This window comes from Artibeus jamaicensis, unplaced genomic scaffold (genome assembly GCF_021234435.1).
Source record: "Artibeus jamaicensis isolate MK-2021 breed Jamaican fruit bat unplaced genomic scaffold, CSHL_Jam_final contig_781, whole genome shotgun sequence".
In the NCBI taxonomy this organism is placed as follows: domain Eukaryota; kingdom Metazoa; phylum Chordata; class Mammalia; order Chiroptera; family Phyllostomidae; genus Artibeus; species Artibeus jamaicensis.
In genome coordinates this window covers 7989697-8012571 of record NW_026521968.1, presented here as the reverse complement: position 1 = coordinate 8012571, position 22875 = coordinate 7989697, and the positions used below count along the sequence as shown (strand labels likewise).

The following is a 22875-nucleotide window of genomic DNA, read 5'->3' as shown; positions in this document are numbered from 1 at the left end:
AGCAACTGCAACATGATGTTCCATCTGCTCTGGTAGTAGAAGCCACAGAACAAATTCATGCCAAGATTCTGCATCAAAATCTTGGACACAGTAGTTTTGGGACTCCCCAGATCAGCTTCTACTTCCTGCATTGTCATTTGCCTATCTTTGTTGATTGCAGCCTGTATATGTTCAACAGTCTCAGGTGTTTTGCTGGTTGCAGGCCTTCCAGAACTGGATCACTTTTGACAGATTCTCAACCATCTTTGAAATGGTTGTGCCACACTTCTATTTGCGCTGCACTCATTGCATTGTCCCCAAAAGCCTTCTGAATCATATGAATAGTTTCTGCAGAGGAATGTTCAAGTTTAACACAAAATTTGATGCAGATTACAAAATTTGATGCAGATTCATTGCTCCACTCAGTCATTTTGAATGCAACAGCCACATGGTACACATGCTTACTCAGCGGGTCTACCACCTCCACTGACTAGTACAGTCAAGTTGTCATTGTTCACACAAGCGCATTCCAGTCCATTATTCTTGGTTGCCAGGTTACAATGATGTCTTGAAAACCATTCTCATTATATGTATATTAATAATGGCTAGACTTTTCCTGGACAGACCTTGTATATATTTCCCATATGCCTCCTGCCCCACACATGCACTACCTCTACCATTATCACCATTTAACTTTTTTTTTTTTTAGTAAAGATCTTATTTGTTTGTTTGTTTAGCGAGAGGGGAAATGAGGGAGGAGAGGGAGAGAAACATGATGTGTGAAAGAAACAGTGATCAATTGCCTCTCTGATGCCCCCAACTAGGGACCTGGCCTACAACGCGGCGTGTGCGCTGACTAGGAATTGAACTGGTAAACTTTTGGTCCACAGGCCCCGCACTCAATCCACTGAACCATACCAGTCAAGGTATCATACTTTAACTTTTAAATGATGCACCCAGAAAGGTTTGTTTTACAAAGGGCAGAAATTTCAGAAAATTGAGTAGAATGAGCTGGAGGGAGGGGGGGTGATAGTGTAATGTGCTACATAAATTTATTAATTCAATTTTATATTTGCAGTTCACATGGATCATGTCTCAGGAGTGTTAAAACAAGAACCAAATTCAGGGTTTTGGATGTTAAGCCTGGATACTTAACTGCTTGTTTTGTTTCACAATATTGTTATTGTTCACCAAGCTTACCGAAGCAAACAAGGTAGCTGTGAAAGTAGTGCTGGAAACCGGGAAACTGGAGGGAGACTAGAAAGTTTCAGGAAAACCAGCAGCTTTCTTCCCTAGAACGAGGGATAGGGACATTCATTCCAAAAGATAGCTTGTTTGCAGCTTCATGTTTATTTTCTATGATTTAACATAGAACGTCAGTGGAATTTAACTTACATTCTTATAATTTTCTAAGGGTGCTCCAAAATTGTTTTGCAGACCGCAGAGAGCAGCAGAAAAAAGAAAAATGACAAGTCTCTTATTGAGGAGTAGAATAGCCTCAGTGGGAACCTTGGGGATCAATACAGACCAAGGCTTTAAACAAGATGGTGTCTAGGACAGGACCGCTCTATCTTTCCGAGTGAAACTCTATGGCAGAACAGAGCCCTACAGTTTTGAGAACTGAAGCCGAGATGTGATAATCCGACCACCGAAGGACAAGCGGAGATGATTCTCCCGCGCATGTGTGTAACGGGAACCCTAGAAGGGTGTCGGGGGAATGGGGGTGGGCTTTGAGACAAGCGGCCCAACCCACAGCGCAAGTTTTCTGAAACGTGTGTTTAAGTCGAGTTAAGCCAAGGTGGGGCGTTTCCTACAACGCATGCGTTGTAGTCGAAACGGGCGCTACCGTGGCGTGGTCTTGACGACGTCCTACGTACCGACGACATCTGAAATAAGGGGTGGTCAAGATTCCCTTTACGCATGCGCCATGAGGTCGAGGCGTTTCCTTCAAAGGGTGCGGAGTCTAGGACTTTTTATTGCGCAGGCGCAAATACTGTCCGGTAGGGATAGTGTCTGTCACGGGGAGGGACGAGGAGGTTAAAGGGATTAAAAAACCGGGTGCGCCTGCGCGTTGGGTACTGGTGGGCGGAACTCCGGATTTTTGAGGGGGCGGGGTCACGTAAACGCATCGTTGGATGGGTAGGTGGGAGGGAAGGTGGAGCTTGGAGAGGATCTGTGCGCTTGCGCAGTGCGGAGGTGGTGGGCGGAGGAACTAGATAGCACGCTTGCGCGGCTGTCACAGGGCTGCTTGGTTGGTCAGTGGGGAGTCGGCGCCTGCGTACTAAGACCCGTGTGCAGCAGCGGCGGCGGCGGCGGCGGCGGCGGCAGCGGGCTCAGAGGCAGCGGTTGGGCTCGCGGCGAACGGACGGCGTCGAGTCATTGCGTTCGCGCGAGGTGAGAGCGGGAAGGACGCGCGTGCGCGGAACCTTGGCTTGAGCCTTGGAGTAGGAATGGGACTGTATGGGGGTCGGGGAGGGGACAGAAGGGAGCGGCGGTGGCTGCCGCACGGGGTTCTATCGGCGAGCGGCGCGAGGTGCGGAAAGGCGCGGGCACGCGCCAGGGTTAGCGCGCGGGGTGACGGTTGGGGCCTGCCGGGTGACGTTGGAGCTACGCAGGGTGGAGGACGGCGAGCCGCCAGGCCACCACGCGGGAGAGGCCGCCGGGCGGCCACTCCGGGGCAAGGGCCTGGGGTCAGATCGCCCCCCTCCCCCGGGGGCAAGAGTACCTGGGCCGTTGAGAACCAGGCGCCGCGCGGCCACGTGAGGTGGGGGAGGGGGCTGTTCGGTGAGAGGGCATTTGGGGGGGGCTGGCTGCTGGCGGGGGGAGGGGAGGCGGCGTGGCTTCGGCCTGGCCCGGCCTTTGAGGAGGGGGCAGCTGTAGCACCGGAAGTGCCCCCCACGGGAGGCTGCCCTTGGGGTCGGAGGCCGCATGGCTGAACGTGGACTGGGTCCGCAAGGCAGCGTGGGGACCCCTCCCCCCAGTTCCCGGCCACCGGAAGCCCCGGGCGGCCACATGTTGGGCGGGAACCGGCAACCCTCTGCGCGAAGAGCAGGTCCACGCGGGTGTCTAAGGGAACTTGGAAATTTGAGGAGTGGGAGAAGCCGGAGGCCTGGATCCTGATAACCCAAAAGAACCCGCTGCCGGCATATGTTATCACTCTCCCATCTCATGGGCCCCTGGAGCTTTACCCCAAAACCTCAGGTGAAGTGAGGGGGCCAACCAGGTGTAAGTGGCACTGTTCTTTGCTGGAACAGGGAAACCGAGGGCGATTGGATGGGAGCCCAACGCAGTGGTGTCTTAAAGTCCTTGGCAGATGAGTTCCCCGCTGTTATAGGTGCTCTAAAGTTGTCATCATTTTCCTCAATGTGTATATTTTGGGGGTTTCTGGTTTTAGAGTCCTTAATTCTACTAGCTTAGTGTAAGTTACACTACTCACTACCACCAGTCTTTTACTTTCGTTTTATTGTCATTCACCAATCCCCACTCCCCCACTTTCTACTGACTTACAGGTCTGAAAAGCCGACAGAACTGTTGCATCTTGGGAAAAGTGGGAGGGCCCTCAACGAGAGACTGGGTTCCTGAGTTCCCTTTGGGAAACGAGATCGAGGTGTTTGGCAGTGGGGTCAGTTAGAAAACAACTTTACTTTCTCCCCCTTGGCTGCCTCTGCAAACGCATGTTACAGTGGTGGGAATCCCCCAAAGAGGCCTTGTGGTTTCCTGTACCAATGACTGGCTCGTGTGTGGATATGGTGGGGTGTAACAGACGGGTGGGGCCCTGTTCTCCAGTATCCACCCTCCCTTCTCCCCTCCACATTAGCCCCGCCCTTTTGCTGGCTCATAGCTACTCACCTAATTATAGCCCTGGTTATGTGTGGGCTAAAGGGGTGGTTGGTTTCAGTGGCAAGTAACACCTGAGTCCTCCCCCTCCAAGGGATTAGGTCTTTGTCCATCTCAGAGATTTGTCATCCTAATGCCCCAAGACTTTCTTTCCCAAGCGGAGTTTAGATTTTATTGGGTTGGGGATCCAGTTTATTCCCCCCACAATACACACATCAGTTGTCACGTATTTGTGATCCCAGTCAATCTAGGAATTTTGACAATGTTTTAATTTTAGGAGAGTACTGGAATTAACAACTGGAAAGAAAATGAGACAATGTTCCAGAGAATTAGTATAAATTGGAGATACTGTTAACCTCCACCCTTACCTCAGTTGTTTTTTTTTCCCTCCACCTTAACTCTAGTTGGAATCAAAGCCTCTTAAAATGGCAGATGATTTGGACTTCGAGACAGGAGATGCAGGGGCCTCTGCCACCTTCCCAATGCAGTGCTCAGCATTACGTAAGAATGGCTTTGTGGTGCTCAAAGGACGGCCATGTAAGATTGTGGAGATGTCCACCTCCAAGACTGGCAAGCACGGTCATGCCAAGGTTAGAATTTCACCTGTTCATGTCTTGCTTTCCCTACATCTCCCATGTTCGTGTGGCTCTTGGCAGCAGGCTGTCATCTGTCCTAGCCCTCATTCTTCCTTTTTCTTTTTAAAAATATTTTATTTATTTATATTTAGAGAGAGGGGAAGGGAAGGAGAAAGAATGGGAGGGAAACATCAATGTGTGGTTGCCTCTCATGTGTCCCCCACTGGGGACCTGGCCTGCAACCCAGGCATGTTCCCTGACTGGGAATTGAACCTGTGACCCTTTGCTTCACAGGCCTGTGCCCAGTCCACTGCGCTACACCAGCCAGGACTACCCTAATTCTTTAACTCTTTTCTTACCTGTCAGCCCATTCCTCGTGTTCAACACTCAGCCCTGTATACCTTTTCTACTATTCTTGCTCCTGAATTTGGGCCTCTTCCACCATCATTCTCTAGGGACCCCTCTATCTTTGTGTGAGTCTCTAACTACTCTTGGTAGTACTTTACGCTCTGGCTATTCAGCTGCTCCTTCCTTACTCCTGGCTTTTACATTTTCTGTTTCTCTTCCCTTGAATCTTTGTAGGTGATCTTTGTATCACTTTGCTCGGGGCTTCTCCATCTTGTGATGGAGTGCAGCCTTCCCTGAAGGGGGCCACTGTAGCTCTGAACTTCCATTCCAGATCACCTAGCTGGCACCTCTCCTTGAGTTCTTTGCTTTCTCCCAGAGAAAGCCTCTCTGCTTTCTTGGGTCCCAATGTTAGTACTTGCCTAGTGCTTTCCTTGATACTTTAGACTGGTTCATCCTTGTATTTCTTGTGATTTGTCCCGTTATCGATTTTTTAAAAACTCTTCTGTTGACCTGGCATTCATTCTGGGTTTCCCACTGATGTCCTAGGATCTTTCTCTGTGTTCTTTCTGGTTTTATTTCCCAGTTGCTTAATTCTTTCTGATCTCCTTCAAGTCACTTTTTTTCAGCTGTCTTCCCTTCTCAGTCCTTTGTTTTACCAAAGGACTCTTTCCCTTTTACCTTCTTTATTTCCTAAGTTCTTAGCCTTTTTTTCTGATATCTAGAAAACTTCTAAACTTTTACCTATGTTCCTCCTACTCCTAGGCTCTTAGGTTTTTATTTGTCAGTTATTTGATAACTGGAGGTAATTAACTGTCCAGGCCTGGTCCAGTTTCCTTTGTGCTGTCAATCCAATCTCAATAGTGGTCTTTTGACCTCAGGTTCTTTTTAGAGGCTTTAGTGTTTCTTGATTCTACAGTTCATTCCCAACTTACCCAATGTTTGCTCAAAGAATCTAATCTGATTTCCCTCATCAGCCAGGGACACCTTGAGCTTTTATTTCCTCCATCCTAGAGTTTGGTTGGGTTTCTCTTTAATGTGATGCACATATACAGGTCCACCTGGTTGGTATTGACATCTTTACTGGGAAGAAATATGAAGATATCTGCCCATCAACCCATAATATGGATGTCCCCAACATCAAAAGGAATGATTTCCAGGTATGTAGATGGTCTTGGTTGAGATGGGTTAGTAGCTGGGGGTGGGGATACAGATTAACCAGAAGAGCTTGTGATGGGAGAGAGGAAAGAAGTGGCAAGAGAGGGTATTTGATATTAGCACTTTTCCACCCTAGTTTGTCTATCAGACCTTTTATCCTCAACCTTCAGCTTCATTCCCTATCTGCCCCCAGCTGATTGGCATCCAGGATGGATATCTATCACTGCTCCAGGACAGCGGGGAGGTGCGAGAGGACCTCCGCCTGCCTGAGGGAGACCTCGGCAAGGAAATTGAGCAGAAGTATGACTGTGGAGAGGAGATCCTGGTATGGTCCCCCATCCCTTTCTTTTGTGCCCAACTTTACTCTGTGCTTTGTCTCAGACATCTGACTCTGTCTTGTTCCTCACAGATTACAGTGCTCTCTGCCATGACAGAGGAGGCAGCTGTTGCAATCAAGGCCATGGCAAAATAACTGGCTCCCATGTGAGTGTGACAGACTTCCCCCAAGTCCCCTTCACATAAGTTGTGGTTGCTTTAGTCTTAATTGTTCCAGGCTTTCTGGTCCCAATATGGTCCTTACCCCTCTTCCTATTGAAGGTATTATCCTGTCTTACCTGGTTTCTCTCTCCTACTCAGGATGGCCATGGTGGAAGCAGTGATCCTCGAGCCTGCAGAGGCCCCCTCCCCCAGCCTGGCCCAGCTCTGGCTGGGCCCTTGGCTGGACTCCTACACAATTTATTTGACGTTTTATTTTGGTTTCCCCTACTCCCTCATTCTGTTGGGGAGCCCCTGCCCTTCATCCTGTTCCCTTGGCCAGGAGTGAGTGAGCCATGGCCTTGGTGAAGCTGCCCTCCTCTTCTCCCCTGGAACTACAGCACTGATGGGGGAGTAGGGTGGGTGCTGCTTGTGGTTTAGGGTTTTTGTTTTGTTTTTGTTTTTTAAATTCATTCTGGAATCAGAAAGCTGTGGATTCTGGCAATTAGTCCTTGTGCCCCACCCACCTCCACTCATCCCTGGTCTGGTCCCTGTTTCCATAGCCCTTTGCCCCAAACACCATCTCCACAGACTGGGGACCAGCCTCCTCCCCATGCCTAAGTCTCTTTCCCCAAATTCCTTTAGCAGGAGAAGGAAGGGGTGGAGAGAGAAGGGGACCTGCCCCCTCCTTAGGCATCTGGGAGGGCCCTGCCCCCATGGGCTTCACCCTCTCCTGTGGGCTCTCTCCCTGACACATTTGTTAAAATCAAACCTGAATAAAACTACAAGTTTAATATGAAGCCCCAACTTGGCTACTTTGAATAAAAGGCATTTGGTGACTAGAAAGTAAATCTGAGAACCAAAGATACAGATTGGACTGTGACCACCAAGTTCATTATAACCCACTGTGACCTACCAGTTACTTCTGTTCCCCCACCCCCAAGCAGCCCTGGCCTAGTCCAGGTGGGAGGTAACACAGAGAGTACCAGCCAGGGGCAATAGTAGATAGATTTTATTGGCCTAGGACTAGGATCCTCGCCCATGGTAGGGGGTGGGGTGAGGCTGATAAAATTTGATGGTCACTTGTGGTAGAATCTTGGATTCTGGCTGTGCTGGAGAAAAGGGAGCCGGGGGCCAGGTTGGCTGGTAGCTGCAAAGCTTGACTGGCAGTGGTATTGAAAGGTGGTTTTGTCAGTATGCATGCTCTCTTCTACTCCACACCCATTCAGTCACCACCCCCAAGAAAAGCAAAAGCCAGGGTGTGGGGGCTACCTGCCTACCCAACCCTATTTTCCCTAGTAGTGTAGGGATTGAGATAGGCAGGTATGATTACCATCCTTACCTTCCCTGCTGGTTGCATCTGTACAGGGAGCTGGGGAGAAGCAAGGAGTCCTGGAGCTGGATGCAGAGCTTGGGGGTGCATGGGGCGCAGGGAGGACTGCAGAGAACAGAGTCAGGACCTGAGGTTCCCCTTCACACGCCCTTCCCCTCACCTCCCACCTGAGGCAATCTGAGGTTCCCCTTAACACAGCCCTTCCCCTCACCTCCCAATGCTTTCCACTCACTGAGTCAGAGAAGCCAGTCTGCTGGTTAGCATGTTCCATTTGCTTTTGTAGGGACAGGGTACCACTAGGCTGGAGAAACCCTAGGTAGATAAAAAGATGTGAAATTACTCAAGTAGAGAATGGGAAAAGGACTTGTGGATCTAGGGCCCCTGAGTGAGGTGTTATCACCTGTCTGAGTGGGCTGAAAGTGGCTGTGCACGGCATAAGGCTGTGGCTGTGGCTGAGACAAGTACTGCACTGCAGGAAATGCTGAAGGTGCTGAGGAAAGCAGGAGGCACGTAATTTAGAAACTCCTTTTTGTCTGTAGGAAACTCCTCCCTTTGGGCCTCGAGAAAGGCCCCACCCCCTTTTCCCATCACTCACCTCTGAGCTGTTGACTAGGGCTATAGGCCGGTTGGGTGGGTCCATAGTGAGGTGGGGGCTGAGCAGTCCCATAGGCACCGCCTGGACTGCCTTGGAATTGCCCGTGCTCTGGGGTTCCTGCGAAAGCTGCTGAGCCCACATAATGCCGGGTCTGAGGATGAGAACTCACTGTAAATTCCTTGACAGGAGAATCTGAAGTGACTTGCTTATGTCTCATTTTCCCCTGCACAATTAAGTCTTAAACTGATGATTTGAGTACTGGTTTAGTAAGGTGGGTTAAAAAAAAAAGGGGGGGGGGACAATCCTACTCCTCTTACTGTAAGCACTTGGGGTCCAAACATCTGTTTGGCTCTGTCAGTTGCCATGAGGGTGCCTGGGCGATTGTGTCCTCCAGGGCTTCCTAAGAGAGGAAGAGGGGTTTCATGATGCTGAAATGGTAGTCTACAGGACCCAGAAGGATCCATTCTGACAGAGGTTTCTTTAATCCTCACCCTGCATGCTGAGGAGATGAGTTCCTGTGTGAACAGTCAGACTCTGTGGGTATGCAGCTGATGTCAGAGTGGTTAAGTCACTAGAGTGAAAGGAATCAAGGTCAAAAATAAAGGATAAATGCCCCCTCAACATTAAACAATGGTCTTTTGTTACCTGACCCCAATTACTTTTTTTGCTCCCAATTTAAACTTCAGTTCTCCAGTCCCACCTCTGTTCCTTCCGCCTTCGTTTTTCTTCCTCATGTAAAACTTTCTTGAGCTGCAGGAAAAGCTGGTGCTTTTCTTCCTGTAGGGCCAAAAGCTTCTCTTGCAACTTCAGGATCTGAGAAAGGAGGGGAGGGAAGAGAAGATGAAAGTAGGAGAGCCAGAGAAGAAAAAGCTGGGAGAGATCAAGGGGTTGATGAAACATACTTGTTCCTTGGTCTCCTCTAATGACATTCTCTCTTCCATCTCCTTCTTCTTTCTTCTCTCCTGTTCTTCCTTCATCTTCTGTTCCATCATCTTGTCTACTTCTTCTTCCTCTGGAAGAAGAGTCAAACGAAGGAAAAGTGGCAGGGTTGTTAAAATAATTAGAACATTACAGACTGAAGACCAGCCAAAACTACTTATCCCGATGATCTTTAAGGCTCTCGAAATGACAATAGGGGACACGGAGAGGTAGGTTTCACTAGGTGCTCTCCAAGGTCCTTCCCAGCTCAAGGAGTTCAGACCTGGCGATTAAAACTCCCACCGCAGCGTGTTCCATCCCTCCTCTAGCTTTGCCCCCCCCCCCCCCCCCCGGTGTACGGGTCTACTAGCAGTACCGCCATAGGCGTGTGCCCTCCCACTTTGGCCCAGACTCACCCTGCCGCTTGCGCTCCCGTTCCATCATGATATGCCGGTGCAATGCCCTGGCCATGGCGTTGGAAAGCTTGGGGCGCTCCAGGAGCGCAGGCATGGTGCTGTCGGGGGTGCTTGCGTTGTGGGCGCCCGGCTCTGTCGCTGACTGCCAGACCTTGGACTGGGCCTGCGGCAAGACGAATGCTCAGAGGTTACGGCGTCCCGGCGGCCCAGACGGAAGGCCACCCGCCCCGGTCACATGTACAGTGACCACCACGGCTCCAGGGCGCAAGCGCGTAGGGGTCTACAGCCTTGGGGTTCCCACCCCCTTCCCGGCCATCCCCAGCTCCGACCCCTCCCTACCCCCTTTTTCTTCGTTTCCTCCGAGGCCTCCTGCGCGCCCCAGCCCTGCGTCACATCCGGTGGCGGGGGTTAATCTTTCCGAGGTCAGAACGGCAGTTTCACACTTTGGGCTGGGGGGGGGAAGCGGAAGTGCCGGGGACGGGTGCCTGTGAAGTCCAAACCTTTCCAGTTGGCCCGCCCCGCGACAACCACCCTTGGGCGCAGCTGCAGTTGGCACACAGCCGCGAAACGCTCCAATCCGGCTCTAGTCCCGTGGATCCTTTGGCGGGGACCCTGATTGGGCGGGCCTGTGATCCCCCCAGGGCATGCAAGAGAGGCGAAGCAAATGCTCAGAGACAGTGTTTATTGGCTCCTTCGAAATCAGAGTCAGGACAACTTTACAGAGGACCCAACCCCTCCACTGCGCTCGCCCTTCCCTATTCCTGCGCGGGGGCCACAGGGAAAAGCAGCTTCATGGGGGGCACAGAGAGACTCCTTTGGGATTCACAGTAACCAAGAACAAAAACAAATAAATTAAGTGATACGGGGGTGGGGAGTCTGAAGTAGGGAGTCCTGTTCCCCAAGTCAGTGCATGAGCAGGGGTTACCCAGGGCCTGGAGCTGGGCTCCCCACAAACTCCTTTGCCTCAGAGTGAGTGTTCTGGGGCCCTGGACACGGAGATGTGCTCCACTTCCCATCTAAATCCAAAAGACTGCCTACTTGCTCCTGTGCGTCTGCCAGACTGAGCACCATGCATGCTGTGGGTCACTGGAATGAGGCTTAGGCAGTCGTCACTCAGAGTCCGTGGGCCCAAAGCCCAACTGTGCTTGTAGTAGTGAGGTCTCCCCTCCTCATTCCACCCGTACCAGCAGGGCATAGAGGAGTGTGGCCCCCTTCTCCTTGGTTACCCATTCAAGTTCAGCTGGGCTGAAGTGAGGGTCATGAGGTTCTCTGAGGACAGCAGAAGGAGGGCCAGGAGTGTAGGAACCAGGGCGCACACACACCTGGAAAGCCACCTGGGCTTGGTGTGTCCGCTGGAATTTGGGGTCCCGGAATCTGTCAGGCAAAAAGTAAAAATAGGGTGGTGAGGCCTCTGTCACCTCTCCCCCTTGCTAACTGCAACCACTATACTGGCCTTGCTGTTCCTAGGAATCACTCCCACTTTATAAAAGGGACTTGGATCTAGCTCTTCTATCTAAATGGTACTCCTCCCAACGCCTGCTCAGCTAACTTCCTCACCTCCTTCAGCCTTTGTTCAAATCTTACCTTAATGATACCCAACCTGACTACCCTATTTAGTATGCCTGCCCTAACCACACTTCAAATGTATTTGTTTACTCTGAAAGAGAAGGGAAGGGAGGGAGAAAGAGGGGGAGAAATATCGATGTGTGAGAGAAACATCAACCAGTTGCCTCCTGCATGCCCCCAACTGCGCACCTGGCTTGCAACCCAGGCATGTGCCCTGACTGGGAATCAAACTGGCGACCTTTAGTTCGCAGGCTAGTGCTCAATCCACTGAGCTACAACAGGCAGGGCTTCAACCATACTTCTAATCCACTTCCCCGATACTCTACTTTTTGTTTCCATAGTACTACTTTCACCTTTAAAAATACTAAATACTTATTATGCATAAACATTCTAGAGAAAACTTAAGTTCCACAAGAACAAGTTTTCCCTTTTTGCTCACTGAGATATCACGAAAGAAGTGGCATTTGTTCAACTAACATGTGAAGAAAGGGTTGGGATGGAGACTGAGGAAGTAGCAAAACATGGTGGGAGCAGGGAGGTTAAATCATGGAGACCCTAGAGGCTCTGGATCCTCCCAGTACTTACTGCACTTTGGATGCCAGGGTTTCAGCCCCAACATATTGGATGGAGGGAGAAAGCAGAACTGGAGGGGGCTGCTCCTCCCGAGGAGGTGCGCAGTTCTCGCCTGGCTCCTCAAATTCTCCCCTTGGCTCTCCCTTCAAGGGCCGACAGCTCAGGATGGAGGCAGTGCCTGTGAGGAGAACTGAGTCAGGATAACCCCGCTTTGGCCCACAGCCTCAGCCTGCTCTGGTTCTGCCAGAGCTACGGTACCTGCTCCCAACTCCCCTCGGTCCAGCACCCTCCGGATAACTGCCACATTGCTGCCATGATATGCCATGTGCCACTTCTTGGTTAGTGTCCCAGCCTCCAGGTGGGGATTCACCCTAGCAAGTAAATAGATAGGGCAGATAGGACAAAAGTCACTGGCTTTCCAAGGTCATCCCCTAGATATGCAGTTCATGTCACTTCATGTACCCTCTTGGGATCCTCCTTTCTCAAGAGGGCAAAGAACAGCAAGGGATACACATGATCCTGCCCCATATGTACCTGAGGTTGAACCTGCACCAGCCAAAGGGTAGGGCATATTCTCTGGGAGGTTCACCACGGCGCCTGTGGGCCTCATCCCCTCGCATCTTCCGGCAAGACTCACAGTAGCACAAGCTACGCTTCGGTGGAGGCATAAAATAATCCTCTGTGGGAGAGTAAGTGGCAGATTTGGTGCTATGGTTCCTGTCCTGAGTCTCAATCATATAGTCTCCTGACTAAGGCAGGTTCTAGGGCCATGATACTCACCAGGAAGCAGCAACAGTTCTTGGAAACGGGAGCAAAGGGCATGGTACTCGCAGCTCTTGAGAGGGCTGGCAGTGGGTGGTGGACCCCAGCATACACTCTCCTTGATCCCTGAGTGAGCAGAGGGAGCAGAGGGGGGCAGAGATGATAAGAAATGGGGTTATATGTACAGGGTGGGGTGAGGTAGGGTCCTGGTCCTTTCGAGCTGGCTCACCATCTACCATGTCAGCTTTCTCCATGTCCCCTTGGGTTCCAGCACTCTTCAAACTGGCAGCTCCCGGTTCAGTACTCACAATTGTCACCTGCAGAACAGAAAGGTGGTCAGCTAGAGTGTGACCAGCCTTCAGGGCCTGATGATCCCCTCCTTCTGAGACTCCTTTAGATCCCCTCCTTTTAGACAACAGACTTCCTCTTTACTAGAACAGCCATTTCCCAGGCCCTCCCACCTCCCTGCCTCCATTTCCACTAACCTGCTCACATTGCCCATAGAGGTCCACTAGCGCATGGCAAGGCTGAGGGACATCTGGCACAGCCACCCCCTGGTCCATCCCATTCACATGAAGATGCAGACCCCCAAAGCTGTCCAGCCTCAGTCCCAGGATGGTGCCTTCAGGACACGTGTCCAGATTTGGCCCAAACTTCTCACAGATCTGGGAGGAGAGACCTACTGTCTTCCCAGAGATCAGACTCCCAGCAGCAGCCACCCCTACCCTTCACTGTTTTGGGCTGCCATTTCCTGAGCTTTGCCTCCACACTTGTCTACTGTCTGGGCTCCACCTCCCCTTTTCCCAGTTGCAACATTCTCAAGTGTAAGGACACAGGAAGAAGCAGCATGCCCAAGACCGTCCAGGTAATAATATTCATGCCTCAGGGCCCTCCTCCTCCTTTTTGACCAGCCCCTCCCTACCCAGGGACCCCTAGCCACTCACTTCTCTCCGCTCCCTACCCACCTTGAGGCCATTGTGGAAGACCCCACGGCCCCGCACCAGCCAGGCTGCCCGTTTAAGGGCACAGGCAGAAGCAGGGAAGTTGAGCCTTTCGGGTGGGCAGGTGATGACTCCCAGAACAAGGGAAGATGTCCACTGCCGGTTTAGGAAGTCTATCCGTATCTGGAGGAGAAGGTGGCTTTCCCCAGTCATGGCCTCCTAGAAAGAGGCCACACACGCAGCACATCCACGCTTCTCATAGTAGCCAGGAAGAAAAAATGACACCTCGCAGAGTGTGACCTGGGGTGCTGTCCCTTCTATGACTTAGAGAGACCAGAAACTGAAAATTCACTTCCTTCCTTCCCTCTTTCAGCCTTGGTCTTCCGTCGACTCTAAGGATTCTTGTCCCTAGAGGCTCCCTTCCCCTGGCTAACAGTGACTTCTTTCAGTTAGCAGCAGAAGGGCCTCTCCCCTGGAAAGCCCTCCCTGCTCCCACGTATAGGATTAGGCCCCTCCCCTAGAATCCTCTAGTTCTTCCCTACTGCTTCATCAGTCACTAGGTGGGCAATTCCCGGTAACCAACCTGCAACTCCCATCACAGGTTATGAACAAAAGCTCATTCAAGGGACTTCCACTTTGCCCTGAATCTAGAAAGGCTTTGCTCCAGTAGGGTTGGCCCTGGGTCACCCTGAGCAAGAGTTGCTGGGGACAAGGAAGGGATAAGGAGAAGAGGCCCACCTGGACCAGCAGCTGGGGCACCAGAGGCTGGCTGATGACAACAATGCCCTGATTGTAGCTGGCCACCCGTGTAGCTGTACGGTTTCCATTGGATAGGAGGATATTCTTCCCATGGTTTTCCAGGAACTCGAGGGCTGTAGACATAATGGCCACCTGATCCTGGCCCTGGTGTGGAGGACACACTGAGCTGCTGGGGTTATTGATGCAAGGCCCAAGCCACCCCACTAGAATTTACACAGAGCTTGCACATAGGCTTTTATCCATCATGGGCAGGACTGAGGAACCCCAAAATGAGCTGGTGGCCAATGGCCCACCAAACCCCTCATCCATGTGCCCAGAGGGCCTTGCTGCAGCCTCTTACTCCCAGGCCATGCTCCTCGTTCTCATCGTCCTCATCGCCCTCACTTCCGGTGTCGGAGCTGGGGGAAGGAGGCTGTGTGCCTTCTGGCTCCTCCAGCCTTGTGGAGCTGACAATAGACACACTCCGCACTGGCCCGTACAGATCCAACACTGCCCACACATTCTGGGGACACAAAAGACCCAGGAAGTTGGAGATGAGCATAAGACCTCAACCCTACCCCCAGAATCTAAGGTAAGTCTTGAGTCTACCTTGGCAATACCAGTGGCTGCAGGCCCCATATCCTCTCCATCTACCAGGACATGCATCGAGTCATCTGTCCCCCGCCGAATGCCCACACGGCTCCCGACCTAGAACCAAGGTGGGACAACAATGGATGCTCAAGCTACCACTCCCTACCATCCCCACTCCCAATCCCACCCTTATCTCTGGATCCAACTGCTTCACCCCCAGCCTCTCTAGGTTCCGGCCATAGTTCATCCTCTGGAGCAGCCCGTCGCGCCTCACTTCACTGCTGGACACCATCCAGGTGGTCTTAGTCCGGAGTTCTGGCAGGGAGGGAGGCAGGCCAGGGCTACCACCTGCTCCAGGCCCCATCTCCCCTGGCGCTAGTGTGGTCAGCCCTATCCGGAGGGAACCTGCCCACTTTTCATCCAGTTCTTCCACTTTCACCTGTGTGAGAAAATATTAGCTTGCACTATGTGGGGACAGTGGGGTAAGAAGCAGACTGGCCCTGTTGTGAAGGGCCTGGAAACCTCCTTTGTCATTATCTCCACAGCACACCTCAAAGACTTCCTCAGTCTTGAGCTCCTTGGTGCTAAAGACAAGGCCATGAGCATAGCCAGCAGCACGCACCGCCCTTGTGCCATCCTCCTCCAGAGTGACATTCTTGCCACAAGTACTGTGGAATCGGTGAGCCACGCCAGCCACTGTGGAAAGATGGCACCGAAGGAAAGGGTAGAATTGGGGCAGCAAGCTTCAGAGAGGATGCAGAGCAAAGCTTTCAGGTGAAACGGGAAGCTGACATAAGGTCCCAGCTGCCATCACTCCTTTAAGACCTCTGACACCTCTTTTCACCACAGCAAGACTCGTTCCCAAATCTGGTATGCCCAGCTCATGGCGTCCTGGCCCCTTTGTGGCAGGGAAATATCCAGGCCTTGTGCACTAGGCATGGTTCTCCTGCCCTCTTCCTGGCTGCTTTTCACCATGGGATTTTTCCCTCCCCTTTCCCTGCCCTGGAAGCTGTGTATCTCAGACCCATAGCAGGCAAGCAGAGCCCATCCTCCCTCCCTGTTGGCTGCACCTGGGGAGTGCAGGGGGAATGACTTCTCAGTAGCGGTGTTGCTGGTTGCCAGGCTGTTGTCCATGGGGCCGGTAGCATTGGTGATGGACACTTGGACACACTGGCCATAGAGATCCACTACTGCATACACCTCTGGGTAGGAAAGGAAGCAGTCAGCATCTTGATAGCCCAGGGTGGGCCAGCCTGAGGGTGGCAGGTTGAAAGCCACAGAGTAGTCACCTTTACCCGGAGGTAAGCCTGAGCAGGCAGCGCCTTGGTCCTGGCCATTGATGAAGTAGTGCAGATCGCCCTTGGAGGTTCGCATCATGCCGATGCGTGAACCGGTGCCCAGTGCATCAAGGTCACACCCATAGTTATTGCGCATCGTATTACCATCTTGCATGATAGCTGTGCCACTGGAGGATGGCAAAAGGGGCAAATCAGCCACCCAGCTTCCTCCCCATACAGGTCCCTGTCCAGTCTCTACCTGTCAGAATCTTTTGAGTGCCTTGACTGGGATCTCAGTCTGGGACCTGAGACCCAATTCTGTCTCCTACATCCCTGGGATCCCTCTCACAAAACAGTGGCAAATACCACCTTTATAAGGAAGGAGGGTTGAGCCCTGTGGAAAGGTTTCCAAGAATTAAAGAGAAGAGGCAGCCCGATTCCCTAGGTCTGTTATTGTTCGTGGCTACCACAGGTCCGAAACCCTGCTTCCCTCATCCCAACCAGCTCTACCCAGCCCTGCCCAGCTGGTGCCCAAAGCAAACAGCCCAACCTTAGCATCCAAGTATCATAGTCAATGTCTGTCATAGTGTTGGGAAATTCAAGGTCCTCTGGCCGAATAGCAGTCACTCCTAGAAGGAGGCAGGGGTAGGTCAGAGCCAAGCCCCCAGCTATAGACAGCCAGCACCTCCCCCAGCGCATGCACAAATACACACACACACACACACACACACACACACACACACACAGGGGCCCCTCACCAGCCTCAATAGAGCCTGACCATCGATCCACCATCTTCTGAATGACAATTTCAAACAGCTCTCCATCCCGCAGGGCCCTGCCAGGGAGACTGGCAATCAGACAGGCCCTACTGGGTTGCTGAGGCTGGGCATTAGGAAAGTGGGGACATGCAAGTCCAGACACTGACCGGTTGGAGATAACAATGGCATCATTGAACTCGCTGCGGCAGTTGTGTCGGAGCGCAGTGCGGCCCCCATTAGTGATGACTGCATTATTGCCATGCAGCTGGTGGAAGCGCAGGTCAGAGCCACCAGCCCCTGACGATGGGGAACTTGGAGACATCTGGTTGTTTCCCTCAGGGAGTGGCTCAGGGACCGGAGTCACCTCTGCAGGAGGGAACATCACCCATTAGGCATACAGTTGTCTCTGAGTCCTCCCGAAACCACCCTCCTGCCCTTACCCAGCCAGGCCCTCACCCACGTCGTCCACAATGGTGGCCTGGGCCGCCTGGCCGTAGAGATCCACAACAGCATAGACGCCCGGAGGCACATTCCAGGCAGCAGGGCCCTGAGTCATCCCATTGACAAAGAAGTGGAGAGTCCCGTCCTCCCGCCGAACTACGCCCACCGTGTCCCCTGCCTTGGAAGAAGGGGGGCTGGAGTGAGGAGTCAGGTAGAGTCCCTGCGTGGGCTGGTCCTGCAGCAGCCCCACCTTGGCTACTCCCCAATGTTGAGACCTGGCAGCACATCCACTCTCCCACCTTGAGGCGGTCCAGGTTGTGCCCATATTCATCCAAGATGGTTGTCCCATTGTGCATCACCCCATTCCCAGTCATCATCCAGGTCCCTAGGGGGACAAGAAGTAGCAGAGAACATGAAGGAGAAGCCAGGACTCCTCTCCTTCATGCAGCAGTCCCCATGTTATTCCCCAAAGCCTTCAGCCCAGCCTGCCTTTATTCTGTCAGCTTTCTTCCCAGGGAAGGACAAGAAAATTGCTGTTCCCAAGCCAGCCACAAAGCCCCATCCATGAGGCACTCTATAGCCACTGAAGCAGTCGTCACAGTGTGACAAGTGACAAAGAGGCTGGAGAACAAGTGTCAGGGCTGTGAGGACAGCTTCCTCCCTAGGACCCTATCCTGGCCCTGCCCTTCTTAGGAGCTCACCAGAACGCAAGTTGGTCATGGTGGAGGGCAATTGGAGGTAGGCAGGATTGTGGGTGGTGACACCAATCTCAATGGAGCCAGCCCATTTGTCCACCATCTTGTCGATGCGCACCTGGAATACCTCTCCGTCCCGCAGGGCTCTGCTGCTCAGCACCACGCCATGATTGAAGTCATCAGTGGCACTGGGGGCACAGCAAGTGGGGACTCAGACCCCTAACACAAGCTCCAAATGTGCCAAATCTCAGTCCAAGTCAACCAGATAAACATTACACTCAGAAGGCTCACCCCTTTTCTGTCTAAGACATCCTGGATCAGACTCACTCTAGCTCCCACTTCCCTACCCCTTCCCCCAGATTCCATGAGAATCCCTTCTGCAGGCTTCTCCCCACCCCATGGGCCATACTGGGGCCTCAGAGCAGTGCGTCCCTCGTGGGTAATGGCTGCCTTCTGCCCACAGTTGGGATGGAAGAGCAGGCGCTCAGGTTCTGCCTGGGCAGCAGGAGCAGCACGCCGGAGAGCACCCTCAGGAGACAGCGCCCGCAAGATGGCATTATTCCGGCGTAAACGATCACTGTGGTTGTTATTGTGGACGATGGTCACCTTCACTGCCATCCCATACAAGTCCACTACACCATACACCACTGGAGGTGTCAATGGGGTAGCCACACCTATAGGGGTAGAAGGCACAGGAATAGGGGGCTGAGGGGAGAAGAATCAAATACAGGGAGATCGAGTAACAAAGAGACAGGGGGGTGAGGTACAGACCACCCCACTAAAAGCCCTGTCCCAAAAGCCTTCTCTGAACTTCCCCTTACCCTGATCAATGCCATTAATGAAGAAGTGGAGGGCAGAGTTGGACTTCCTCGTGAGACCAATGTGATCACCCTCCTGCTCAAAACAGAAAAATGGCAGTCTGGAATTCATCCACAATTAGGCTCTAGACAGTTGTGGGAACCATGCGGTGAGAACAGAGCAGTCCTAGAGCCTTCTGACTGCCACACATCACAGGGAAACAGCTTCAAACAGCTCCTGTGAGTCTCAAGAATACCCTGAATGCTTAATGCAAGTCAGGCACTGCAGTGAGTCACCATATAACCATCAATTTGTTTAACTCTTACAATGATCTTTGAAACACGACTAACATGCTCGCTTTAGACATTTAAGGAAAAGAACAAAAAAACTACCAAAGGGGATAAGCTTCTTACCTCAGGTCACTAACCACAATATATCTGACTTCAAAGATCTGAGTGCCTAACTGATGGGCAACCTTGCCTTCTTAGAAGAAATCTTCAGGCAAAAGGTAAAGGGGCTTGCTCTAGACCATGGTGCCCAGGTAGGGTTGTAGTATCCTGGGACTCCCCTGGAGCGTGGCCCAAGTTGTATCCCACCCTCACCTGCAGTTCATCCAGACTGAATTCACAGTACTCCCGGCGGGTGCCCTTGCCATTAGTCAGGATTCCGCAGCCGCTCATCATGATGGTGCCTTGGGGAAAGCACACACCCCAGTTAGGACAGAAGCTTCCTTCACTTCAGTGAGCCCGCCCGTGCCCCCACCCCACCAGTGGCTGATACCTGACTGCAGATTGGTCATGGTGGCTGGGTATTCCAAATTGTTGGGGTTGTGGGTAGTGACACCAATCTCAATGGAGCCTGACCACTTATCTACGAGCTTGTCGATGCGGATCTGGGGTAGTATATTAGCAGAAGGGAGAAGTGAGCGTGTAAATGCAGAGGAAAGACCCACAGCCCTTGGTGCTTCCCCAATCCCCACCCTTCCAGCAGCAAGGATCAAGCCCCTTCAGTTCCCGGAGGGTGAGGTGTCAACCAGACCCTAGGATCTTGCACACCTCAAACATCTCATTGTCCCGGAGTGGGCGGTTGGTCATGACAACCCCATTGTTGAACTCATCCAGGGGCCGGCGACGCTCAGCCGTCTTATTGTTGTTGCTGAGTTTGATGAGAGTCCCACACTTCTCATGGAAGAGCAGGGCATCGTTGGAAGTAAGGATGGGCGAGGTGGCAGCACAGCTAGACCCTAGTCCTTCCCCTGCTGGTGGGGAGCTCAGGTTCACATTTAGGAGCCCCCCATTGTAAGCAGACAGGATGGCATTGCTCACCACCTCGGACAGCTCCATGCTGGCAAAGTCTACAGCAGCAGGGTAAAGGAAGGAGGCTGAAATGAGGCTCTACACCTGCAGGTTTGCAGTCGTCTCCCTACCCATCCCCTGAGGTCCCTCTCTTGTCCACCTCACTTCCCACTCTCCTTCCCATGGCCTCCCAGAAGCCCTCACCATTATGCGACTCAAGGGCCTGTACTGGGGACACCATGAAGGCTGGGAACCAGGTAGGATGGGGGAGGGGATAAGGGTTCAGCACCTGCTGCAGGGCTCACAGCCAGAACGCCTCCTCTAGCCCTTGCTCTCCCCTTCAACAGACTCAGGGGTCTGACTGGCCCTGCCCACACCCAGTCTTACTCATTACTACATTTCCCTTCAGCCATCCCCTGACCCACCCCTCCACCACTGCCCTAGCTGTGTTCTCACCTTCATCCCTAGAGGTCCCCTGCTGAGCCAAGGCAGAATCTTCAGGGGGAGCGGAGAGTTCAAGGGGAGGTGTAGGGATGGGAGTAGGAGGGCTGAAGCCTGGCTCAGGGGGTAGCACAGTAATTTGGGTGCACTTGCCATAAAGGTCCACAACAGCCCAGACACGAGCAGGCAGGCCTGTGGCAGCCACACCACAATCTCGCCCATTCACCCATAGCCGCAGCTCCCCAGCAACTGTGCGCTCCACGCCCACACGGTCCCCTTCACCAAGCTGGTCCAGGTCCTGACCATACTCCTCCAGCACAGAACGTCCATCCCTCAGCACCGAGCAGCCCGACACTACCCATGAACCCCCCTTCAGCCCTGTGGCGCTGCTTGGGAAGTCCAGCACACTGGGGTCCAGTGCCGTCACCCCAATTTCAATGGAGCCACTCCAGGAGTTGACCTGTGATAGGGGTGGTGGACAGAGGCTCAGGATGGGCCACCAATGGGTCTCCCACCACTAGGAAACCACAATTCACAGACCACTGTGTCCTCCTACCCCCACCTCTCAGACAGCTTAACTGACTTTTCTCTTTTGAGACATGAGATGCTAATCCAGAAGTGCAGTCCTACAGGTAATTTTCTGCACTCTGTTTCAGAAATTGTTTGGTCCGCTGTCCCTGGCAACTGTGCTCTTTACTCTGGATGATCAGTGCCTACATCAGTCCTTCCCCTTTCATACTAGCTAAATTCCCTGGCTCCAACTCCCTGCCTCCTCTAACTTCGTTGGTCTGGTCTCTGTGGCATCTGAACCACCCAAACTCACAGCTGTCCGTGCCCATATTCCTTGTTCTTGTATATCACTCTCTTTCCACTGGACCAATTCTCTCCTAAACTCTGGCGGCACTCAGATTCACTCTGTCCTCTTCACTAAATCACACACAAGCACGCAAACCTCCCTCTTCGAGTAGCTCTCCTTAACCATTTTTCCCACCCAACCCTGAGTTTGTCCTTCAAAGTTTTGTTCTTTCCTAAGTTATTATTTCTCTTCTGCACCCATCATATCTTTGACATCTCTCCATCCTCCATCTCCCAGAAAAGGTTCCAGGTCTGTTCCCTAGTAGTTCTAGGGCGTGAGATCCATGTCCCTTACCTGCTCCTGGAACTTAAGGAAACTCAAGCTCTCCTTGTCTCCTTGTCCTTCAGGCTGAATGTTTCTATTTCATGCTCCCTTCCTGTCCATCACCTGGTGTCCTAAGTCTGTCAGTTCCCCTTCGGTATCTGATAATGCGGACTACACTGGCTACCGTACCCCGTCTCCCTCTGGTCCCCTCCCATTCTCCACATTTCGATTCTGCGTCCCCAGCTTCGCACCTTGCGGTCGATGCGGACAGTGAACACGCGTCCGTCCCGCAAGGGTTCCCGGCTCAACACCAGCCCGTGGTTAAACTCCTGGCCTGGCTGCTGCCGCCGCGCTGTACGCCCACAGGCCGACAGGCTCACCAAGCGCCCAGTGCGCGGGTGCAGCTCTCCGCCGCTGCCCAAACTCGCGCCAGTCCCCGGTCCCGGGCCGCGGCCGCCGGGGCCTCCACCGCCCCCAGGCCCTGGCCCGGGGCCTCCCCCAGATCCCCCACTCCCACCCGACCCCGCCGCCATCACAGCTGACGCCGGGGCCGCGCGGCAACCGCGTTAGGCGGCACCGTAGCAACCTCGGTGCCCAAACACCCTGAGGGAATAAGATCCAGGGCTGGGGCCAGATATGCTTTACGGCACTGCCGGGCATTGAAGCATCCCGGGCTAAGGAATTAACGGCTATCACGATGGGAACAGAAGGACGACGGGGTCGGCGAGGTTTGCTTTACGGCACGACGAAGTGACAGTGGCTCTGAGATGGGTGAAGACTTAAGCAGGCCTTTTTGCGACAGTGAAAGAAATGACTGCCGCAGCCCTCTTTAAGACGGAAGGGGGCGTGCTCGCGCCTAAAACATTTTCAGCTTTGCAGTAGCGCTACCGACTACCCCGCCCTCGTAGAGGCTGGCGACACCTTGAAGTATTCACTTTACTGCAAGAGGAGGTGTCTTCTTGCTACAAACTTTGAAGCTGTGTGTGTGGAAAGTGGTAACTTTATAAATAGAAACCGCTTTCCTCCAGCGTCGAGACCAAATGTCTTACGACAGTGTCGCAATCCCTCCACTTTGTATCACCCCTCTCGGGGGAGGCAGAGGGGACGTAGTTTGGTGCAAGAGGGCTTTGAGCTCCAATCCCATCAAACTTAGATTTTAAAGCCACGAATAAAAAGTTCAAAGAACCTCCGGCAGGCAGTTTCAAGTAACAGTGATGACGGTCCCAAAAGATTCCCCCAGAGCTATTAA

The 22875-nt window shown here is 52.8% G+C and overlaps 3 protein-coding genes across 9 annotated transcripts; 1 reads left to right on the top strand and 2 right to left on the bottom strand.

Annotated features, from left to right (window-relative positions):
- Nucleotides 1–2227: 2227 nt before the first annotated feature.
- EIF5A (eukaryotic translation initiation factor 5A) lies at nt 2228–7168 on the top strand. Its single transcript, XM_053672660.1, has 6 exons — nt 2228–2373; nt 4221–4406; nt 5792–5896; nt 6088–6219; nt 6304–6377; nt 6531–7168. Exons 2-5 carry the CDS (start codon nt 4242–4244, stop codon nt 6364–6366), a joined length of 465 nt encoding a protein of 154 aa, XP_053528635.1. The 5' UTR covers nt 2228–2373; nt 4221–4241; the 3' UTR covers nt 6367–6377; nt 6531–7168.
- A 197-nt stretch (nt 7169–7365) lies between these two features.
- Nucleotides 7366–10075, bottom strand: GPS2 (G protein pathway suppressor 2). 2 transcript variants are annotated; one of them, XM_037129186.2, is made up of 11 exons: nt 9970–10075; nt 9631–9793; nt 9199–9308; nt 8997–9109; nt 8788–8867; nt 8614–8696; nt 8297–8447; nt 8102–8191; nt 7913–8013; nt 7711–7806; nt 7366–7531 (listed from the first exon to the last, which is right to left on the bottom strand). In XM_037129186.2, the coding sequence occupies exons 2-11, from the start codon at nt 9722–9724 to the stop codon at nt 7448–7450; spliced, it is 1002 nt and encodes a 333-aa protein (XP_036985081.2). In that variant the 5' UTR covers nt 9725–9793; nt 9970–10075; the 3' UTR covers nt 7366–7447. The 2 variants fall into 2 exon arrangements, with proteins under 2 accessions (XP_036985081.2, XP_036985083.2); XM_037129188.2 differs by having other exon boundaries at nt 7934–8013.
- Nucleotides 10076–10292: 217 nt separating this feature from the next.
- On the bottom strand, nt 10293–22387 carry NEURL4 (neuralized E3 ubiquitin protein ligase 4). 6 transcript variants are annotated; one of them, XM_037129180.2, is made up of 28 exons: nt 21878–22387; nt 20522–20966; nt 19826–20124; nt 19551–19662; nt 19373–19461; nt 18794–18866; nt 18382–18646; nt 17979–18160; nt 17577–17662; nt 17297–17471; nt 17004–17202; nt 16837–16913; nt 16629–16707; nt 16091–16266; nt 15872–16003; nt 15352–15497; nt 15016–15240; nt 14820–14918; nt 14572–14733; nt 14211–14375; nt 13497–13691; nt 13017–13196; nt 12761–12848; nt 12550–12657; nt 12304–12448; nt 12028–12140; nt 11782–11947; nt 10293–11004 (listed from the first exon to the last, which is right to left on the bottom strand). In XM_037129180.2, exons 1-28 carry the CDS (start codon nt 22157–22159, stop codon nt 10800–10802), a joined length of 4668 nt encoding a protein of 1555 aa, XP_036985075.2. In that variant the 5' UTR covers nt 22160–22387; the 3' UTR covers nt 10293–10799. The 6 variants fall into 6 exon arrangements, with proteins under 6 accessions (XP_036985075.2, XP_036985076.2, XP_036985078.2 ...); XM_037129181.2 differs by having other exon boundaries at nt 16097–16266; XM_037129183.2 differs by having other exon boundaries at nt 13497–13655; nt 21878–22385.
- Between the last annotated feature and the right edge of the window lie 488 nt (nt 22388–22875).

Excerpts from the sequence above, each read along its gene's own strand:
- EIF5A (XM_053672660.1), top strand. The coding sequence starts at position 4,242 with ATGGCAGATGATTTGGACTTCGAGACAGGAGATGCAGGGGCCTCTGCC. Across the intron at positions 5,897-6,087 it reads TCAAAAGGAATGATTTCCAG|CTGATTGGCATCCAGGATGG; the intron begins GTATGTAGATGG and ends ATCTGCCCCCAG. Across the intron at positions 6,220-6,303 it reads ACTGTGGAGAGGAGATCCTG|ATTACAGTGCTCTCTGCCAT; the intron begins GTATGGTCCCCC and ends TGTTCCTCACAG.
- GPS2 (XM_037129186.2), bottom strand. The coding sequence starts at position 9,724 with ATGCCTGCGCTCCTGGAGCGCCCCAAGCTTTCCAACGCCATGGCCAGG. Across the intron at positions 9,309-9,630 it reads ACGGGAGCGCAAGCGGCAGG|AGGAAGAAGAAGTAGACAAG; the intron begins GTGAGTCTGGGC and ends CTCTTCTTCCAG. Across the intron at positions 7,532-7,710 it reads AGATGCAACCAGCAGGGAAG|TCAAGCTTTGCAGCTACCAG; the intron begins GTAAGGATGGTA and ends TACCACTGCCAG.
- NEURL4 (XM_037129180.2), bottom strand. The coding sequence starts at position 22,159 with ATGGCGGCGGGGTCGGGTGGGAGTGGGGGATCTGGGGGAGGCCCCGGG. Across the intron at positions 19,462-19,550 it reads CATGACCAATCTGCAGTCAG|GCACCATCATGATGAGCGGC; the intron begins GTATCAGCCACT and ends GCTTTCCCCAAG. Across the intron at positions 16,004-16,090 it reads AGGCTTACCTCCGGGTAAAG|AGGTGTATGCAGTAGTGGAT; the intron begins GTGACTACTCTG and ends TTTCCTACCCAG.